General features: G+C 40.6%; 1 protein-coding gene across 3 annotated transcripts in view; it reads left to right on the forward strand.

The window, feature by feature from the left end:
- MYO1D (myosin ID) overlaps positions 1–18,938 on the forward strand; it is a 377,669-nt gene that overhangs the window by 280,967 nt on the left and 77,764 nt on the right. For all 3 annotated transcript variants that reach the window (XM_058706014.1, XM_058706013.1, XM_058706015.1), the window contains exon 21: positions 11,364–11,518. In XM_058706014.1, the coding sequence (XP_058561997.1) occupies positions 11,364–11,518 (155 nt within the window). The remainder of the gene's footprint in view (positions 1–11,363; positions 11,519–18,938) is intronic.

The raw sequence follows: 18,938 nt of genomic DNA on the forward strand, positions 1-18,938 counted from the left end.
CTTCTGATCTCTGCAGAAAGATCTCTCTCACCACTAAGTGTGTTGTTAGCCGTGGCATTTATATAGATGTGATTTATCGGTTTGAGTTCTTTTCTAATCCTGGTTTCTTGAGGGGTTTTTATCATGAATGGATGTTGAATATTGTCAGGTGCTTTTGTTGTGGGGTCGTGGAGCACAACGGCCAAGAAAGAATTCTTGAGACATCGTAAGGTACATCTTGGGAAATTTATTTAAGTAGCATGGGGACAGGACCCACGGGCAGAAAAAGCTGCACTTTTGCTCTATGCAGCTGGTAGCTGTATGCCTAGTGCTCAAGGGGGAGGGGATGTGCAGGGAGTAGTAGATCATAAATGCTTCTTCTAATTTCCACTCGTAAAACTACATTCACTAAAAAATTTTTTTAATTAAAAAAAAAAACTACATTCACAAGATTGCTCTGGTGCTTATCGTTCAGTTTGATATTAGCTATCAGTGAGATGTACAGGAAGTCATGAGACCCTTTAAGAATGTAGCAACCAGCACATATTTGATCCTTATCAAAACTATGCAGGCTGTATACGGGTCAGCCTTCTGGGCTAAAAGTGAACATTTTTCTGCTTCTATCCCTCATCATTTACCCCCTGACCAATTTTTGCTCCTTAAATCTTTTAAGGTTGTTGAAGGGCAAGGGGCTCATCTTCTGTAAATTCTTCAAGCTGTCAGGGATCATAGAGATATCCCTACCTATGGACTGAAATTGGTCACTCTCTGTCCCTACAAGTAACTATAATAGAAGGCCATTGCTGTACAGTACAGAGAAGACATCTGGGTGAATTTGTTTTGAGTAGTAAGGATCTTTTGAGTGAAGGAATTGGCACCTGCTTGCATGTATCTCAACAATAGAAAAGAACAAAGCCAAAGGGACATTATTATAATGAAAATAAGCATTATTATATGCATTATTATATGAAAATTATCATTATTAGCATTATTATAATGAAAATAAGAAGAGGGGCACCTGGGTGGCTCCTCGGCTAAGCCTCCGATTCTTTTTTTTTTTTTTTTTTTTTTTTTTTTTTAATTTTTTTTTTCAACGTTTTTTATTTATTTTTGGGACAGAGAGAGACATAGCATGAACGGGGGAGGGGCAGAGAGAGAGGGAGACACAGAACCGGAAACAGGCTCCAGGCTCCGAGCCATCAGCCCAGAGCCTGACGCGGGGCTCGAACTCACGGATCGCGAGATCGTGACCTGGCTGAAGTCGGACGCTTAACCGACTGCGCCACCCAGGCGCCCCTAAGCCTCCGATTCTTGATTTCAGCTCAGGTCATGATCTCATGGTTTGTGAGTTTGAGCCCCACATCGGGCTCTGCACTGTCAGTGCATGGGATTCTCTGTCTCTCCCTCTCTCTCTTTCCCTCCCATGTTCGTGCTCTCTTTCTCTTGCTTTCAAAAAAATAAATAAATAAAGTTAAAAAAAAAAAAAAAAGAAAGAAAAGCAATGAGAAGACACTTTAGTGTGGACCATAGTCCACCTCCGGACCACAAATGTAACCAATCATTAAGTGGCAATGTAGGGTCTTTAAGAGCATCAATTTGATTATTCATATCAGTAAGTAGTCCTGTTATATTTTTGTCATAATCCAGAATGGAGTCACAGCATTCTGCCTTAATAATGGCACACACTCCTCCTTGTGTTGGTGTTAAGACATCTTAGCCATTATATTTTGTAGAACTGCTTTACGCACTCGGGTCATTTTGGTGTTTAATAATGTAATGCTATTTTGCGAGTCATTTTAAGATCTTAATTGCATATTTATCAAGGGCCTCTATGTGCCATAAAACATCTTCTAGACCTACTGATGGAAGAAAAATAGATCATCATATCATCATACTAATGGAATGCAGACCTTGTCCATCATTGTTTTAGCTATGGAAGATTCACTGGACTTGTGATAGTCTTAGTGCTACGGCTATGAGTCTAGGCATAACCTATAGTACATCTTCCAATCCAGCCTGGTGGAAGCCATGGCCAAAAATTTGGCCCATGTAACCATTGTGTTCCATTAGGTGCTAGCCATCTGATGACTGATCACCTTGTCTAGTCAATAGCAAACCAGTCAGTTGCCTATAAAATAATGGTATGGTCACAGGCTTATGGGGGTAACCATTCCATTTAGCTGGTACTATTGGGCTATGAATCAAGGGTATGGTTTTTCTCTTAGCATAAGGGACGGGCCTTTTGGCTTAGTTGTCCTATTGTGGTAGTAAGCCACATATATCCATCCCGTATTTGAGATAATCCTTCCTGGGTATTATCTCAAATAATTGTCAAGGAATTTGTTGTCGTCAGACTATCTACGGATTGGCATATTCAGTTAAAATTTTGATAGTTTGAGGATAAGAGAAAGGCCTCTTTTGGCCTGGAGAGTCCCATGTAACATTTACCATAGGTCAGCAAGAAACATTCTTTTTAATGATAAAAGCATCCCTACATGTGCTGGTATTAGGATGTAGTATCATTTCAGCTATGTGTGGATGTAAATAATGCCAATCTGTACCTTGTAATGAAGAGTCTCAGCAAGGGAGACCTTAAGTGCTTGATGTGGACAGTGAGCCACAAGCCCAGCCTGAAGATTGGTTTTGGAGCTCAGCATAGTGTTGTGCCCCTTGTAGAAAAGAGTTCCATTTAGGTATGGTGTGTAGATGGCAAGTACAAGAAAAAAGACCTCCATTTTTTTTTTCTTATCTCATTGTTTAAAGAGTATTTTGAGGGGCGCCTGGGTGGCGCAGTCGGTTAAGCGTCCGACTTCAGCCAGGTCACGATCTCGCGGTCCGTGAGTTCGAGCCCCGCGTCGGGCTCTGGGCTGATGGCTCGGAGCCTGGAGCCTGTTTCCGATTCTGTGTCTCCCTCTCTCTCTGCCCCTCCCCCGTTCATGCTCTGTCTCTCTCTGTCCCAAAAATAAATAAAAAACGTTGAAAAAAAAAAATTTAAAAAAAAAGAGTATTTTGAGATCTTCCACTGGTTCACAGGAATATGAGGGCACGTCGTTCAGTTCGTTGTCATTCTCCCATATCCAGGCTAACCCAGGGCTCAGCCAGCCATTATTTCTATAAGTCCATAGTTAACTCCATTGGAGTGGGGTATAATCTGGTTTTAAGGAGCAATTGTGTTATCCCAGACACATAGAATTGATCAGGGTGAAAGCTGAGTTACCCAGTTGTTGGGGTATCCATTCCATTGTCCAGCTATTTAAATAATCATATGTCCATGGGGTCCCTTTTATTATCCCCACAGGGTAACAAACAGGAAGACTGTCTATATATGAGCTATTATGGCAGTATCTCTGAAGTTTACCCCAACTTGTCTAGCTTAGGCAAACAACAAGCATTTAAAGACAGCTAATTAAAATTAGAACCTAACATCCATAAGGATGCATTATTGAGAAACATAATTTTTCTCAGTTCACCCTTATTTCCAGAGATAGCCAAATCAAGACTGATTCATTTGTAAAACAAGTCCAGTTTTAACAAACTTGGCCTAATTATTTACATAAGCTCAGCAAGAATAGTGATTGATCATATAGATCCTTTAAAATCTGCTTTGTGGAAACTTTTTATAAGGAATCTGTAGATTGAACTTTTTTGAGAAGGAGAGCACATACGCAACCATGTGAGTGGGTGAGGGGCGGAGGGAGAGAGAGAGAGAGAGAGAGAGAGAGAGAGAGAGAGAGAGAGAGAATCGTAACCAGGCTCCACATGAGGAGTCCCAACAATTCGAGGCTCCATCTCACAACTGTGAGATCATGACCTAAGCCAAAATCTAGAGTCAGAAGCTTAACCAACGGAACCACCCAGGTGCCCCTCTAGATTGAACTTTTAATAGCTGCTCAAGGGTAGAGCCGAACCAAATTGTTGTCATCAGACTTGCCTACAATACCTATAGATTTGGATGCATTCCTCTTCTTGAGGTCCCTAAAATATCCTGAGGTTTCCTGCACCTGCCAGGAAGTGACATTCTTTACTCACCTGGTAAGGCTGCTGGGAACTCTGTAAGCAAGGTATCGGGCCAACATTTTCTATTTTTTTTTTTTAATGTTCATTTATTTTTGAGAGAGAGACAGAGAAACAAAGTGCAAGTGGGGGGATGGGCAGAGAGAGAGGGAGACACAGAATGAGAAGCAGGCTCCAGGCTCCGAGCTGTCAGTACAGAGCCTGACACGGGGCTTGAATTCACAAACTGTGAGATCATGACCTGAGCCAAAGTCAGACACTTAACAGACTGAGCCACCCAGGCGCCCCTCAGGCCAACATTTTCAAGGGGCTTTATTGACTCCATAAAGTCAACCTTAATTCCTTAGAGCTGTCTGGTCATATCTGAGTCTATGCATGTCTCTCTTACTTAGGACATTCCAGTCAAAGCCTTAGTAATATAACCAGTGTTTCCAATGGTGTCCTTTACAAGGAGAATAGATTCTTTTTAAGTTTTCTTTAAATTCCAGTTGGTTAACATATAGTGTAATATTAGTTTCATGTGTACAATACAGTGATTCAGCAGTTCCATACGTCACCTGGTGTCCATCACAAGTACGCTCCTTGATCTCCTTCACCCATTTCACCCATCTCTCCACCCACCTCCCCTCTGGTAACCATCAGTTTGTTCTCTGTAGTTAAGAGTCTGTTTCTTGGTTTGCCTCTCTCCCTTTTTTTTTTTCCTTTGCTCATTTGTTTTGTTTCTTAGACTCCACATATGAGTGAAATCATGTGGTATTTGTCTTTCTCTGACTGGCTTATTTCATTTAGCATTATGCTGTCTAGCTCCATCCATGTCATTGCAAATGGCAAGATTTCATTCTTTTTATGGCTGAGTAATATTCCATTGTACATATATACTACATCCTCTTTATCCATTCATCAGTAGTTGGACAGTTGGGCTCTTTCCACAATTTGGCTATTGTAGGTAATGCTGCTGTAAACATCAGGGTGTATGTATCCCATTGAATTAGTATTTAGTATCCTTTGGGTAAATACTTATTGGTGTGATTGCTGGATGGGAGGTTAGTTCTATTTTTAACTTTTTGAGGAGACTACAAAGAGAACAAATTCTTATTGAACTTATGCAAATAACTAATTGCCAAGAAAGAAAGAATACCCACTGGGAGTTTCTGAATTCTGGAGGATTCCAATAAAGAAAAGATTTAAATGTTTCAATTTGTTCACGAAAGAAAACTTTATCACATTTCTATAAGTCATGGATTTCTTAAGAGGTTTCTTTAAATCTAGAAGAGCAAACATTAGGAAACCAGCAGTGTGTCAAATAAGAGTCACAAAAACCATAATCATCTTCCTCAGTCTATTTAGTCCCATTCTCCTAATTCTAGTTGTTCAGATGCAGCTTCTTCCATTAGTTCTGGATATGCTTAAGCATTTTAGTTTTATGATTTTAAAGATATCAAAAACCTGTATTTGTCAAAAGTCAGTTTCCTGAATCTCCTTGAAGACAAAACTCATTCTGCAAGAGCATCGGAACAATAACTGTAAACCACAAGAGACTCAAAAATAGAATGGTTAAAGATCTGATAAGAGAGTTCATTATAATGTAGCTGACAAGGAAATTTAGTTATTCCTGTGACACATAGCATTTTAATAATTAAAATTATTTAATTTTGACCTTATACTAGAACATATTAAAACTTCAGGAATTTCATATATTTTCTACAATATATGAAATTATATTTTTTATATATTTTTAAGTATATGCCTAAATAGGATTACAGATCATTCTAAATTTAATATTTACATTTAACTGCGCTGGCAGTAAGAGATTCTACAGGAAGCTAGAGTTGTTAGCAAAACTTGAGAAGTTTTAACTTTCTTAAGTAATCAAAGACCTGATAACAACAAAACACAGAAGCTTTGGTTTTCTGGGCAGATAAAGAAAAAGAAAAAAAAACTTCATTTACATTTTCTTATCAAAAGCAGACAACAATCCAAGAAAACTTTGTCTTTTTAACACAGAGAAAAGCAGAATTTCAATTTTATGCCAATGTACTTTTAAAATCCATTCATTTCAACCTCAATCTTGACCATACATAAAATTCTTTTCCAAAAAATTCCCTTCACAAACCTTCTACAACTTTCTTTTTCATTCAGAAAAAGAATGACCTGAGCCGAAGTCGGATGCTTACCTGACTGAGCCACCCAGGCGCCCGTCCTTCAGTCTTAATTATATTTAGCAGAATTTTAACTCTTAGAAACATTAATCTCCAAAGAAAATTAAGTAGTAATCACTTGTGAATGGTCTGTTACACCAAAATTCTTTAGATCTGAACTTCATGAATATATTTCATAATTTCTAAAAACATGTTTTTCCATAGTACAACCTTTCAACCAAGCATAAAGCAAGTTTACCATAGACCCAACATCCTCAGTTTCTCTGTGGTAAGAAGCCAAAAGCCCAAACCTACATTTAGTAAACATGCTTTAGCATTTATTTGGAAAAGACTTAGATATCCAATAAATTCAATCCAATTTATTGTTTAATTCAGCAAAACTTCCAAGTGTCAGGAGCGCCTGGGTGGCTCGGTTGGTTAAACTTCCAACTCTTGATTTCAGCTCAGGTCATGATCTCACAGTCATGGGATCAAGTCCTGTGTCGGGCTCTGAGCTGACAGTGCAGAGCCTGCTTGGGATTCTCTCTCTCTCTGTCTCTCTCTCTCTCTCTCTGCCTCTCACCCTGCTTGCATGAGTACGTGAACTCTCTCTCAAAATAAATAAATATTAAAAAAAAAACTTCACAGTTTCATGTTACCAAAAATTTTGAAAGCTATTTAAAAGTTTTACCTATGGGGTGCCTGGATGGCTCAGTGGGTTAAGGGTCCAACTTCGGCTCAAGTCATGATCTCGTGGTTTGTGAGGTCAGTTCCCACATCAGGCTCTGTGCTAATGGCTCAGAGCTTGGAGCCTGCTTTGGATTCTGTGTCTCTGGGGTCCCCACCCCACTCACTCTGTCCCTCTGTCTCAAAAATACACAAACATTTTTAAAGTTTAAAAATAAATAAATAAATAAATATAAGTTTTACCCATTAATCTTTTATTTATTCAGCCTACTTGTTCTTAACAATTACTCGTGAAAACTTTGAGACAAAATTAACCATCATTTTAAGTCATCTTTCTGCTGACAAATTGCAACAGCAATAACACGAGTTTATTTGACCTTTTGTAAACCTTGGTAGAATAAAAGTTTTATATTTAGTGCTGATAACTCTAAAGACATGTTTACCTTTAATTAAACTAACAAACTCAAATTAGCTTAAATGCCAAATATATTGCACCTGGGCACACTAAATGTCAATCCGTTTGTTCCCCACTGTCAATTTTTACCTGGGGAACCGGTGGGGAAATCTGAAGTGAGTGGTTTAAGTCCAGAGAGAGGTGCTCTCCACTCCTTGATAGCAAGGAAGGAGGAACAGGAGCCAATGGCACTGAGGGCATGAAGGATGGTACAGGAGCCATTATGCGAGTGGCACCCAACGTGGTGGGGAAAGAGGAGCAGGGGGAGGTGCAGGCAGAAGAGGTGAGGTGCTGCCAGCAAGAGGGCAGAGAAAAAGGACTCTCTCAGTCCTAAAGCTCATCAGCACAGACAGATGGACAGGCACACCTTTTGTTTCCATCCACAAAAAGTGAAAATAAGCAGTCCATGTCTGGTGGAGAAGACAGGGAACCTCCCTGAAGCAAAAGGAATTTTGAAAGCTTCTTGGGAGTATTCTTTAAGGTCCCCATCCTGAGGTAGACTTACAGGACAACTGGCTCCAATGATCATAGCCATTAACCTAGGAAATGAATGAGGGAGAAAACCCCACACAACCAGAGTCAGGCAACATTCATCCAGTACTCTCAAGATATATTCCAGCTCTGACACACAAAGAAGCAAACAAAGAGGAGAGAATAACTCAGGAAAAAGAAGGAGGCATATACAGGATCTTGGCAGAGAGATGGAGGCAGGGAGTGGTGCACATAGAAAACATGACAAAACACAGGGAGGATGGTGGGTTAAGTAGGACGGGCCTGGGCAGCCAGCTGATGGTGGATTGAGAAGAAAAGGGTGAGGAGAGGGGTGTCCTCAGGCCCCCTAAAGGAGTATGGACAGATGAGGGTTTTGGTAGAGGGCCATAAAGGCCTAACCATATGGGATTTTGGTCCATTTTCCCTGATGCCTACCAAAAGGTCCAATTGATAAATAGTACTGAGCCTTAAAGACCCATCAATGGGTCATTTTTTTTATCATCCTTCAGAGAACATTGAGGCCAAGCATTATTACAGAAAAAGATGAGGCACTTCTTTAAATCCTATTGTCCAGATTGACTCCATTGTGTTAGGTAACAACAGCCCAAAGGAAAATCCTTTAGGATCAAGGAAGCTGATCCTATAGTTAATTCCTACAAATGGAGGAGAGTCCACTAACTAACTAGGAGTCCATTACCAAAATCCTCCTCAGCTTCTAAGTGGCATCCCACCAGGAATATTGCTGAAGGTCCCTGGGATTCAGAGTGGTGGGAGGCATCCCTCAGTTTCAACCACTCTGACACCATTGTACTACCTGAGACGGGGTGTCAGTGATTGGACTGAAATGCCACAGAGATTGGAGCTGCCTCTTTCCATTTTGGGGGTATCAATATATTTTGCAACCAGTAACAATACCCTTTGTAAGACTCTGGATCTACTATTAATGGATGAGGTAGAGGCCCTGGCCCTTGTTAACAAGGAGCAGCTATTTGGTATCATATTAAGTGACATATATCTAAACTAGACGTACTTTCAGTCTGAGAGTAGGACTGAGAACGCCAAACAGCCCATGGGCAAGACAAATGAAAGACGTGAAGAAACGAAAGTATGGAACCCCTATCTAATCCAGGAAACTTTCTTGTGAGCTTTATCTGTGATCCAGTCCCCCGCTGGTTGAGTGCCTCAACTGGATAATAGCTCCCACCAGTCACTTTCAGGAATCACATGTGGTCAGATGTATCTTGGATTTTATGCTCATTTGAGGGATCACACTGGATTATTTAGGAGGAAACCTTCCATGGGAGTCTTGAGATCAGCGGCCATCCTAGGGACATGTATGTCTGTCCTATGATGAGTATTAAAAGAGTATTGAAATACTCGAGTATACAAGTATTAAAAGAGCAGATGAAACAGAGACTGATTTCTGAGCCCAACGCCATTACAGCCAAGGTACTGGTGTCCAGCCGGGCAGCAGAAGTTTGTCTTCCCCTTAGTAGGGCCACGGGCAAGAGGTTCTCTCCTGAGCACTCAGACAAGACACAATTCCGAAGGGTTGTACTATTCAGGACATCTCTGGAAAAGAACAAGAAGTAGAGGCTGGGGGAATAAAAGGGTTTTAGCAGGTCGCACTGAGGCTCTTAGATTCCCCCTATAATCCCCTTGCAGGGCCACCAAAAATGTTGGTGGGGTCGTGGAGCACAATGGCCAAGAAAGAATTCTTCAGACATTTTACAGTGCAAATTAGTAAGTTTATGTAAGTAGCACGGGGAAAGCTCTCTGCTCTGTGGGCAGAAAGAGCTGCACTTTTGCTCTATGCAGCTGGTGGTTATATGCTTTGTGCTCAAGGGGGAAGGGACGTGCAGGGACTAATAGATCAAGGGGAGCCCCTCTGGCCCAGTCTGTGGAATATGTGACTCTGATCTCAAGGTCGTAAACACAAGTGGGGTGTAAAGATTACTTAAAAATAAAATATTTAAAAATATTTAAAACTAGGGACGCCTGGATGGCTCATTGGGTTAAGCATCTGACTCTTGATTTCAGCTCAGGTCGTGACCTCACAGTTTGTGAGTTGACACCCCAAGTTGAGCCCCTGCTTGGGATTCTCTCTCTCCATCTCTCTTTATCTGCCTCTTCACCACTTGTGTGCAGGCACCCACTTTCTCTCTCTCTCTCTCTCAAAATAAATAAACTTAAAAAAATAAAATAAAAAATAAAGATAAATGCTCATATTTCTGCCTGTGAAACTGCTTTCTCAAGATTTCTCTAGTGCTTGTCATTCAGTTTGATGTGAACTGTCGGTGAGATTTAAAGGCAGTCATGAGACCCTTTAAGAAAGCAGCAACCAGCACATATTTAATCCTTATTGAAACTATGCAGGCTTTAGGTCAGCCTTCTGGGCTAAAGGTGAATATTTTTCTGCTTCTATCCCTCATCACTTTTTTTGCATCAAATAATATCACATGGCTTATTTATTCTGTGGCAGCAATGGATTACATTGGCTAATTAATGAATTGTGAACTAGCTTTGCATTTCTTAGATAAACTCTACTTGGTCATAGTATATTATTGTTCCTATATGTTGTTGGATTTCTTTGTTAATATTTTGTTGGTCATTCTTACATCCATATTGATGAAGGGTTTTGGATATTGGTTTACAGTTTTCTTGTACTGCCTTTATCCTTTTTTGGTATCAGGATAATGCTGGCCTTATAAGATGAGTTACAAAGTGTTCCCAGTGTTATTTCTTCTTTAAACATTTGGTAGGATTCACCAGTGAAGTCACCTGAGCCTAGAGTTTTCTTTTTTGAAAGGTTTTTAACCACAAATTTCATTTTTTAATAGATAAAGCAGTACTCAGCTTACCTATTGCCTTTTAGGTGAGTTTTGGTAGTTTGTGGCTTCTAAGGAATTACTTGGTTTCATCCATGTTATTAAATTTATGTACACAGAGTTGTTGAAAATACTTTTCTTTGTTATCCTTCTAATGTCTGTATGGTCTATAGTGCTATCCCCTCCTCCATTCTGTATTGGTAATTAGGTTATCTCTCTTTTATCCTCAGACTAGAGGCTTAGCAATTTTATTGATCTTTTGAAACAACCAGCTCATTATTTCATTGATTTTTCTCTATTATTTTTCTGTTTTCAGTTTCACTGATTTTTAATCTTATCTTTATTATTTCCTTCCATCTTGCTTGTTCCATGAAACTTGGAAAAGACTGAAGCTACCAGGGTCACTGATCAAAAATACATTATTAGGGGTGCCTGGGTAGCTCAGTCAGTTGAGCATCTGACTCTTGACTTCGTCTCAGGTCATGATCTCATGATTCGGGAGATCAAGCTCCACATCAGACTCTTCACTGATAGTGCAGAGTCTGCTTGGGATTCTCTCTCTCCTCTCTCTCTCTTCCCCTGCCCAGTTCATGCACACACACTCTCTATCTCAAAATAAATAAACTGAAACATATATATATATATATATGTTTATTTTTAAAATTATACATATATAATATGTATATTATGAATATAATTACAAAATGTATTTTTAAATTTATTCTTTTGAGAAACCATCCTAATAGTTTTCCATGTTTTATGTCTTTGCAGTTGACTGGTCTGAGTGTCTCCAATGGAAAGGACCAACTTGTAGTGTTCCATACAAAAGACAACAAAGACCTCATTGTCTGCCTTTTCAGCAAACAGCCAACCCATGAGAGTCGAATTGGAGAACTTGTTGGAGTCCTGGTGAATCATTTCAAGAGGTAAAGCTTGATTTTTGTAACTGAGGCAGGTTTTGAACATATGAAATCTTTCATCGTAATTCTTACTGAACTTGCTTTGTGCCAATTTCAATGTATTGAGTTATTTTCCTTTAGAAGAATGGCATAAATCATCCATTCCACAGAAGGCAAAATTAGCATCTAGGCTTAGTTTCAAGATTAGGAATGATCCTCTGCTTTTCCGGCCTCCAGCTGAACGAAAAATGATAGAATTTCCCCAATTGTGATTTCTTCATCACCAGTCCAATGACAGAAATCCAAAAGACAGAAAAATTACTTTATATACCTATTGTCACAGCTTCTCATTTATCCCAAATATAATCAGCAATTGTGTCTACTGTGAATGTAAATTAGAAGACAGGTTTAGGATGACATACAGATACATGAAGACTGAAGGAATTTCTAAGAGAAGCAACAACCTATACAAAAACGCAGAGTTTGGGTGGCACATGACATATTCACAGTGAACCTAGATGTCTGGGGTATTTGTGTGTGGGTGTGTGTTGTGAACAGTGATGTGAGAAATATGCACAGAGCATCGACCCGGAGGACGATGTGGACCAGGGAATGATCTGTCTGGTTACTTATTGGAGTTGTTTTAGAGATGGGGTCTTCCTTCCCATAGGACATCATCGAGCATTTGGGGTAGAGCGTTTCTGACTCCAAAGTCAGATGTTCTTTCCAGTGTGGCAAACTGTCTGTCTCCGCCTCCCCCCCCCCCACCCTGATGCCAGGGAAGACCGCTTCTCAAAACTCAGGGTCCAGTTCCTTTTCTTCCTCGACGACACTTCCTAAGTTGCCAGAAGCGGTCTTCGACTTTCCTTATCAGTATTGTGTTGTTGTTTTTTTCTAACTTAGATATGGCTTTTCTTTCCCTAAACAAAGACATATCTAGAATCAGATGTCCACCTGTCTAATTCGATTGTGTTCATTTTGCTGATCAGTGTGTGCAGTATAAGCAGACCATTTATTTTATGTTATTAAACTTTGTATCCTAGATCAAAATAGGTCCTTAGATATGTAGTTAAATGCTTTTCAGTGGTGTGGATAAAATAATGCATAACGGTCATCTGGTGGGAAAAAAATAAGAATCTAAGGAATTACCAAAAAACAATGATAAACAGATAAGTTTGAAAAATTCCCTTCCATCTGCCAAAGAGTGCTAAGAGGATACTAAGGAGTTTAGAATGGAAGGGAAAGACATGGAGAAGGCATCTCTACAGTAAAGTCATGGCTCAGTTTAGGAGGCTTCTTTTCCTTCTGATAGTTAGAACAAAGTAAGGACAATTAAAGGGATTTTAATCCGCATGCCTGTACTAATGCATAGTTTTTGCCTGGAAAGTATTTCTTCTCAGTCTGGGTCCTTGTTTAGCAAATTCCAACTCTTATTGAATGCTTCTGTAAGTAGGGGGAAATGGGAAACTGGTCCTAGCACTGTCAGTTGCTGTCTCTCCCTAGCATATGCATTCTGAGATAACATTTCTACTTGTATTCCCTCCGATCTTTAACATATGGAAGAATTTTAAACATCTTTAAAAATTATAAATGGGAGGAAGAGAAGAAGGCTGTCAAAATGCTAGATTTTTTTTATAGTTTATTCTTGATGTTCTTACTCTATGAATAAAAGGTCAAGCATAGACAAGAGATAAAACCCCTCCTCCCTGCCCCCAGGAAATTCAGGCTTGGAATTTCAACTTAGAGTTAGTCAGCAACTTGATATTGACTTCATAAGGAATGGTTAATTTGATTTCTTTACTAGCTGTTTTCCCTTATTACCAAGTATCATATCATTGGTGTGACTTTGAAAATGGCACTGTGTTGGGGTGCCTGGGTGGCTTAGTCGGTTAAGGATCTAGCCCTTGATTTCGGCTCAGGTCATGATCTCACAGTTCATGGCATTGAGCCTTATGATGGGCTCTGTGCTATCAGCACAGAGCCTGCTTGGGATTCTCTCTCTCCCTTTCTCTGCCCATCCTCGCTCTCTCTCTCTCAAAATAAATCAATGAACATTAAAGAAAATTGTATTGTGTTTTACAAGTACAGTGATGTGGCACATGATCTTATTTGTCCCTGGGTTAATTGCAGAAATCCAAAGTTGAGAGAGATTTAAGTTCAGACAAATATTTTATCTTCCAGGTAATTTCCCTAAAGTACATTCTGAAAGGTTCTCTGGTTAGAACTCAGAAGGAAAGGCTCAGAATAGCTGAATATAGCATTGATAGATTAGATTTGAACAGGAGTCATTATCTTCAAAAAATCGTAAAGAGAAGGGCACCTGCGTGGCTCATTCAGTTAAGTGTCTGACTCTTGATTTTGGCTCAGGTCATGATCTTACACTTAGTGAGACTGAACCCCACGTTGGGCTGTGCACTGACAGTATGGAGCCTACTTGGGATTTTCTCTCTCTGCCCCTCCCCCCCTCAAAATAAATGAACAAACTTTAAAAAAAAAATTATAAAGAGAGAGGATTAGGACTTAAAACCTATGAGCAAAATTCCAACCAAGTATCAGAGAGAAGAGAGAGAACTAAAAAATTTGATAAAAGAGCATCTCATTTGAGGTGCCTGGGTGGCTTATTTGGTTAAGCATCTGACTTCGACTCAGTTCATGATCTCTCACTCTGTGAGTTTAGCCCTGCCTAAGGCTCTGTGCTGACAGCTCAGGGTCTGGGGCCTGCTTCAGATTCTATGTCTCCTTCTCTCTCTGACCCTTCCCCACTTGTTCGTTCTCTCTCTCTCTCTCTCTCTCTCTCTCTCTCAAAAATAAACATTAAAAAAAAATTTTTTTTAAAAAGAGCATCTCATTTTATTAGGCCAGCACAACACTATACCCAAAACAAGGAAGGATAGCACAAAAAAAGAAAATTATAGTCTAATCTCACTTTCATGTGGAGATTTTTTTTAACCCTAAATAAAATGCTCCCAAATTGGTCCAAGAGTGTCTGTGGCCTAAAGGAACTTCTAAGTCATGCTGACCCCAGTGTCTGGAGGAGGTCAAGACAAAGGACACACCCAGCTGAGGGAAGAAGTGGCCTCATGCAGACGATACTGCAGTTTGGAGAGAGGGTGATGTGAGTTCACATCCTGAAAGGAAGCTATAGGACAGCCGTACACGGTGCCCTCACCTCTTCAAGAACTGCATTTCAGGGGTGCCTGGTGGCTCAGTCGGTCAGGTGTCTGACTCTTGGCATCGGCTCAAGTCATGATCTCGCGGTTCATGAGATCCAGCCTTACATGGGGCTCTGCACTGGCAGTGCGGAGCCTGCTTGGGATTCTCTCTCCCACCCATCCCACCCCCACCTCTTGATTCATTCTCTCTCTCTCTCTCTCTCTCTCTCTCTCTCTCTCTCTCTCTCCCTCCCTCTCTCCCTTCCTCCCTCCCTCCCTCCCTCCAAATAAATAAGTAAACTTAAAAAAAAACAACTGCATTTCAGCAAATAGCTGCCCCGCTCAAAGCAAATAATAAACCAGAAAGAAAAGAGCAAGAAAACTGTGCATAGGCAATATGAAACTAAGGAGCAAAGAAAATAAGAAAAGGCAGATGAATAAAAAAGAAAAATATAAGAATAAACTTTACATTAAAAAAAAAAAAGGACAGCTCAAGCACAGACCAACCAGGGTAGATGCCATCCAGAAACACCTGATACAGCCATACCATTCAAGTCCTGGCCCTGTTCTACAGATCAGAAATTATGCCAAAGGGGAGGAGAGGGGACCCAAAGTCAGATACCGGTAGATATGCTAATGAAGTTAAACAGGCTTCTTTACTGTGGTTCTTCTCAGAGGCTTTAATATGGCTTTGTTCATTTTAAATATAGCCAATAAGAAAGTTATAAGGACATATCTGTATACATTTATATGTGTGTGTATATATATATATCCATACATACGTGATTATGTATATTATAGACAATTTCTGGAAAGATATGCAGGAAATGGGTAACAATGTTATCTCTGGAGGGAAAGAGGGGAGATAGGGTACTAGGAGAAAGGTAGGTGGGAGATTTATTTATTTTTCCTTGTAAACCTTTTGCAATTAAATATATGTGTTACTTATCTAAAAAATTTTTTCATTTTTAATAATAAACAAATGACAGCTAGTTTTTAGGCCTATTATATAGGTCTGAATTCCTGGATATTCTCTTTTCCCATTTAGAAAAGTACAAAAGAACAAAAAAGCTTTCTGAGTGAATGATCTATCTTATGGCATTTGAATACTTTGAAATAAACCCAAATAACACCTCTTGGGACACAACTGAAACCAACTGTAACATCATGTCAACTATACTCAAAAAAAAAATTTTTTTTTCTAATGTTTATTTTTTAGAGAGAGAGAGAGAGACAGAGCGTGAGCAGGGGAAGGGCAGACAGAGAGGGAGACACAGAATCCAAAGCAGACTCCGGGCTCTGAGCTGTCAGCACAGAGCCCAACGCAGGGCTCAAAGCCATGAACTCTGAGATCATGACCTGAGCCGAAGTTGGATGCTCAACTGACTGGGCCACCCAGGCGCCCCATATTTTTTTAAGTAAAAAAAGATAAAAATAAAAAAACGTTACAAACCTAAAACCTCTGGGCATATCCTCGTTCCGTATGGTCGTGTTTTGTAGGCACGTAGCCCTTGTCTCTGGTGGTGGTGCCAGCGGCCCGCCAGGCCAGTTTGCTTTGCAGAGGTTATGAAAATGGCTGACTCGGTTTTGGGTTTGTGTCTCATCCTCAGCAGTGGCTACCTGCTGGTCGTGAGCTTTTCTGCCCACTAGTAAACAGATGGTCTCATGTTGGCTGCCCTGACTGCAGAGTCACCAGAAACTCAGTGATATTAAGCTGTCAAAGGACCCATCTGCCCTAAGCAGCTGTCCAGGCATTTGCCTGTCTGGATGCTGGAAACCTCAATTATAACCCCAACTCATAAGCATAGAAACTTACTTTTCATGTTTTGTTTTTGTGGATGAAAACCTGAAGTCAGTGCCATCTGCTTCTTGTTTTTTGGGGGTTTTTTTTGTTTGTTTTTTTAGCAGTATCTGTAATATCTGCTTAACTTAAAAAACGCCATTGCAGGGGCATCTGGGTCGCTCAGTCGGTTAAGCATACGACTTCGGCTCAGGTGCTGAACTCAGCGATTCATGGGTTCAAGCCCCGCGTCAGCCTCTGTGCTGACAGCTCGGAGCCTAGAGCCTGCTTCGCATTCTGTCTGTCTGTCTCTCTCTCTTTCTCTCTCTCTCTCTCTCTGACCCTTTCCCCCCCACCCTCTCTCTCAAAAATAAATAAACATTAAAAATTTTTTTTAAAGAACATCATTGCTTCTGTTCTTTTAACTCAAGAGTAGACTCAGACCAATAAGCAGGCCATTGGTTTGTCCCGGGAAGCACAGGCAGGGGGCCAGGGGAAATGAGGCCTCTTGACCTGAGGTAGAGGAAGTCAAAGGCCTCTGCTCCTGGCCCTTCTCATCCAACAGTCACTGCTCACTGCCTGCCCGCCGCTCCCATGTGTGTCTCCCTCTCCTCTGTCCTGGACCCCAAATACGTGTTCTCATGGCCCTTCCTCTGCATTCCCAAACTGCTTTCCTGAGATGCCTGGTTTCTAATCACAGCAGTGTATATAACAACTAAAAGTGTAAAACAAATGAAAATACAATAGGTGAAAACAATGTAGATAGCTAACTGTAAACGATTTGTTAATTAAATTATAGTGCATCTCCTTCATGGAGTTTTGGGGCCAGTTAAAATTATAATTATCAAAAACATCTGATTTATGGTGAGAGAAAAGTGAGTGACCACAATTTCCCATCCTCAGTGTCCCCAATAGAGATACACAGGAAGACACAGAGAGAAATGCCCACTTTCCATAGTACTAGAAACTGGAAGTATTACTCAACCACAGGCCTCTGACAGGACATCCTTCACCTCTACTCCCTTGTCATCCCATCAGGCCTTCCCTGCCCATCTTGGTAGAGAATAACAGTTCGCCCCCACCCCCCACCCCATGCTCCCTGCCCCCAGCCCTACTTAACTGTTCCCCACGGCTCTCATCTCCTTCTGGCACTATACCTTTACTTCTTTCTTTATCACATGCGTTCCAGCTAGAATATAAGCCCCCAAGTTAGCAGGAACTGTACTTGAGCTGTTCATACCAGTTGCCCTGGTGTTTGGAATAGTGGCCGGCACTCAGCGGGCTCCCGCTGGGGACTCCTGGACACTGAGGCTGGCCGCTGGGGCCCCCTGGCTGTAGGACGCTCTAAGCCCTTCCCCACTGATGTATACTCTTGCCTGCCAGAAGATGGTAACTTAGCCCTCCTTGTATATGAAAGAAAGGAAGAACTCCGTTACAGTCTCCTTCCCATTATGAATGAACACCTCTTTCCTTGTACTGGCTACAGGATTACAGCTCTAAGCAATGTCATACGTCTAGGGACAGAAGTGAATGGGTATTCGGATATTAAATCAACTAAAAGAGCTACCAGAAGAGCCATGGATACACTGTATGCTGGGGGTTGCAGCTTTTTGTTAACTTATTTTTAACAACAAAAGAACTCCAAGTAATTTCAGACTCTCCTTGTCAGTAAGCTGACAGGGGTGCAAAATGTAGGGATTCCTGCTCAGATCAGCAACTGCAGAATGAGTAAAAGACTTCAAAACTACAACGAGAGGCTGCGTGCATAAGCCGGCTCCCAGCTTAGAGGCTGAGAAGTGGGTCCTAACTACAAACAGGTGCTGTGTGGAAAGGAATCCAGAAGAACCCATGTGCACCCTTTGTGCAAGAGCTCCTGGACCAAACAAATGTCTCCTTAGTCATGAGATCTGTGAAGAGCAGTAGTAATAAGAAAGGCTCAGACTCCTTTGTAACTTGTCTCAAAAATTATGGAATGGCACATTTTCTATAATTGTCATTTTAAATGTGAAAAACAAAAAATATATATATTTAAAAGTTATGAGATTATTTTAGGATATCTTTTCTTCCAGAAACAAAGCAGCTAGTAACCAGTAGATTCACATAAAATTTTCATAGTGGAGAAAAAAAAAATCAGCTTGATCCACACACCATCCTTGGTAAGATAGAATTCATTACCAAATGAAGCAAGGAGTTATATCCTGGTCTTAGGAGGAGAGGTGTCAGGCCTAGAGATATCACACAAAATGAAAAGAATCCGACTGAGGTTGTAAAGAGAAAAGAAATTTTGTACGAAATGGAAAAGGAAAGCAACTTTATAGGACTAGATGATGGCTCAGAGAACTCCTTGTCATAACAAAAAAAAAAAAAAAATCAGGGAACAAGTTGTTAAGAGATATTCTATTCCTTGCTGACCAAAAGAAATGGGGGGAAAAAAGTCAAGCCCAGCCTAGCTAAATTATGCCATTCAGAATTAGTAACTTCTGGCTTTCCACATCTGAGGCTTCTTTGATGCAGA

The sequence above is a fragment of the Neofelis nebulosa genome, chromosome 16 (assembly GCF_028018385.1).
Source record: "Neofelis nebulosa isolate mNeoNeb1 chromosome 16, mNeoNeb1.pri, whole genome shotgun sequence".
Lineage (NCBI taxonomy): Eukaryota > Metazoa > Chordata > Mammalia > Carnivora > Felidae > Neofelis > Neofelis nebulosa.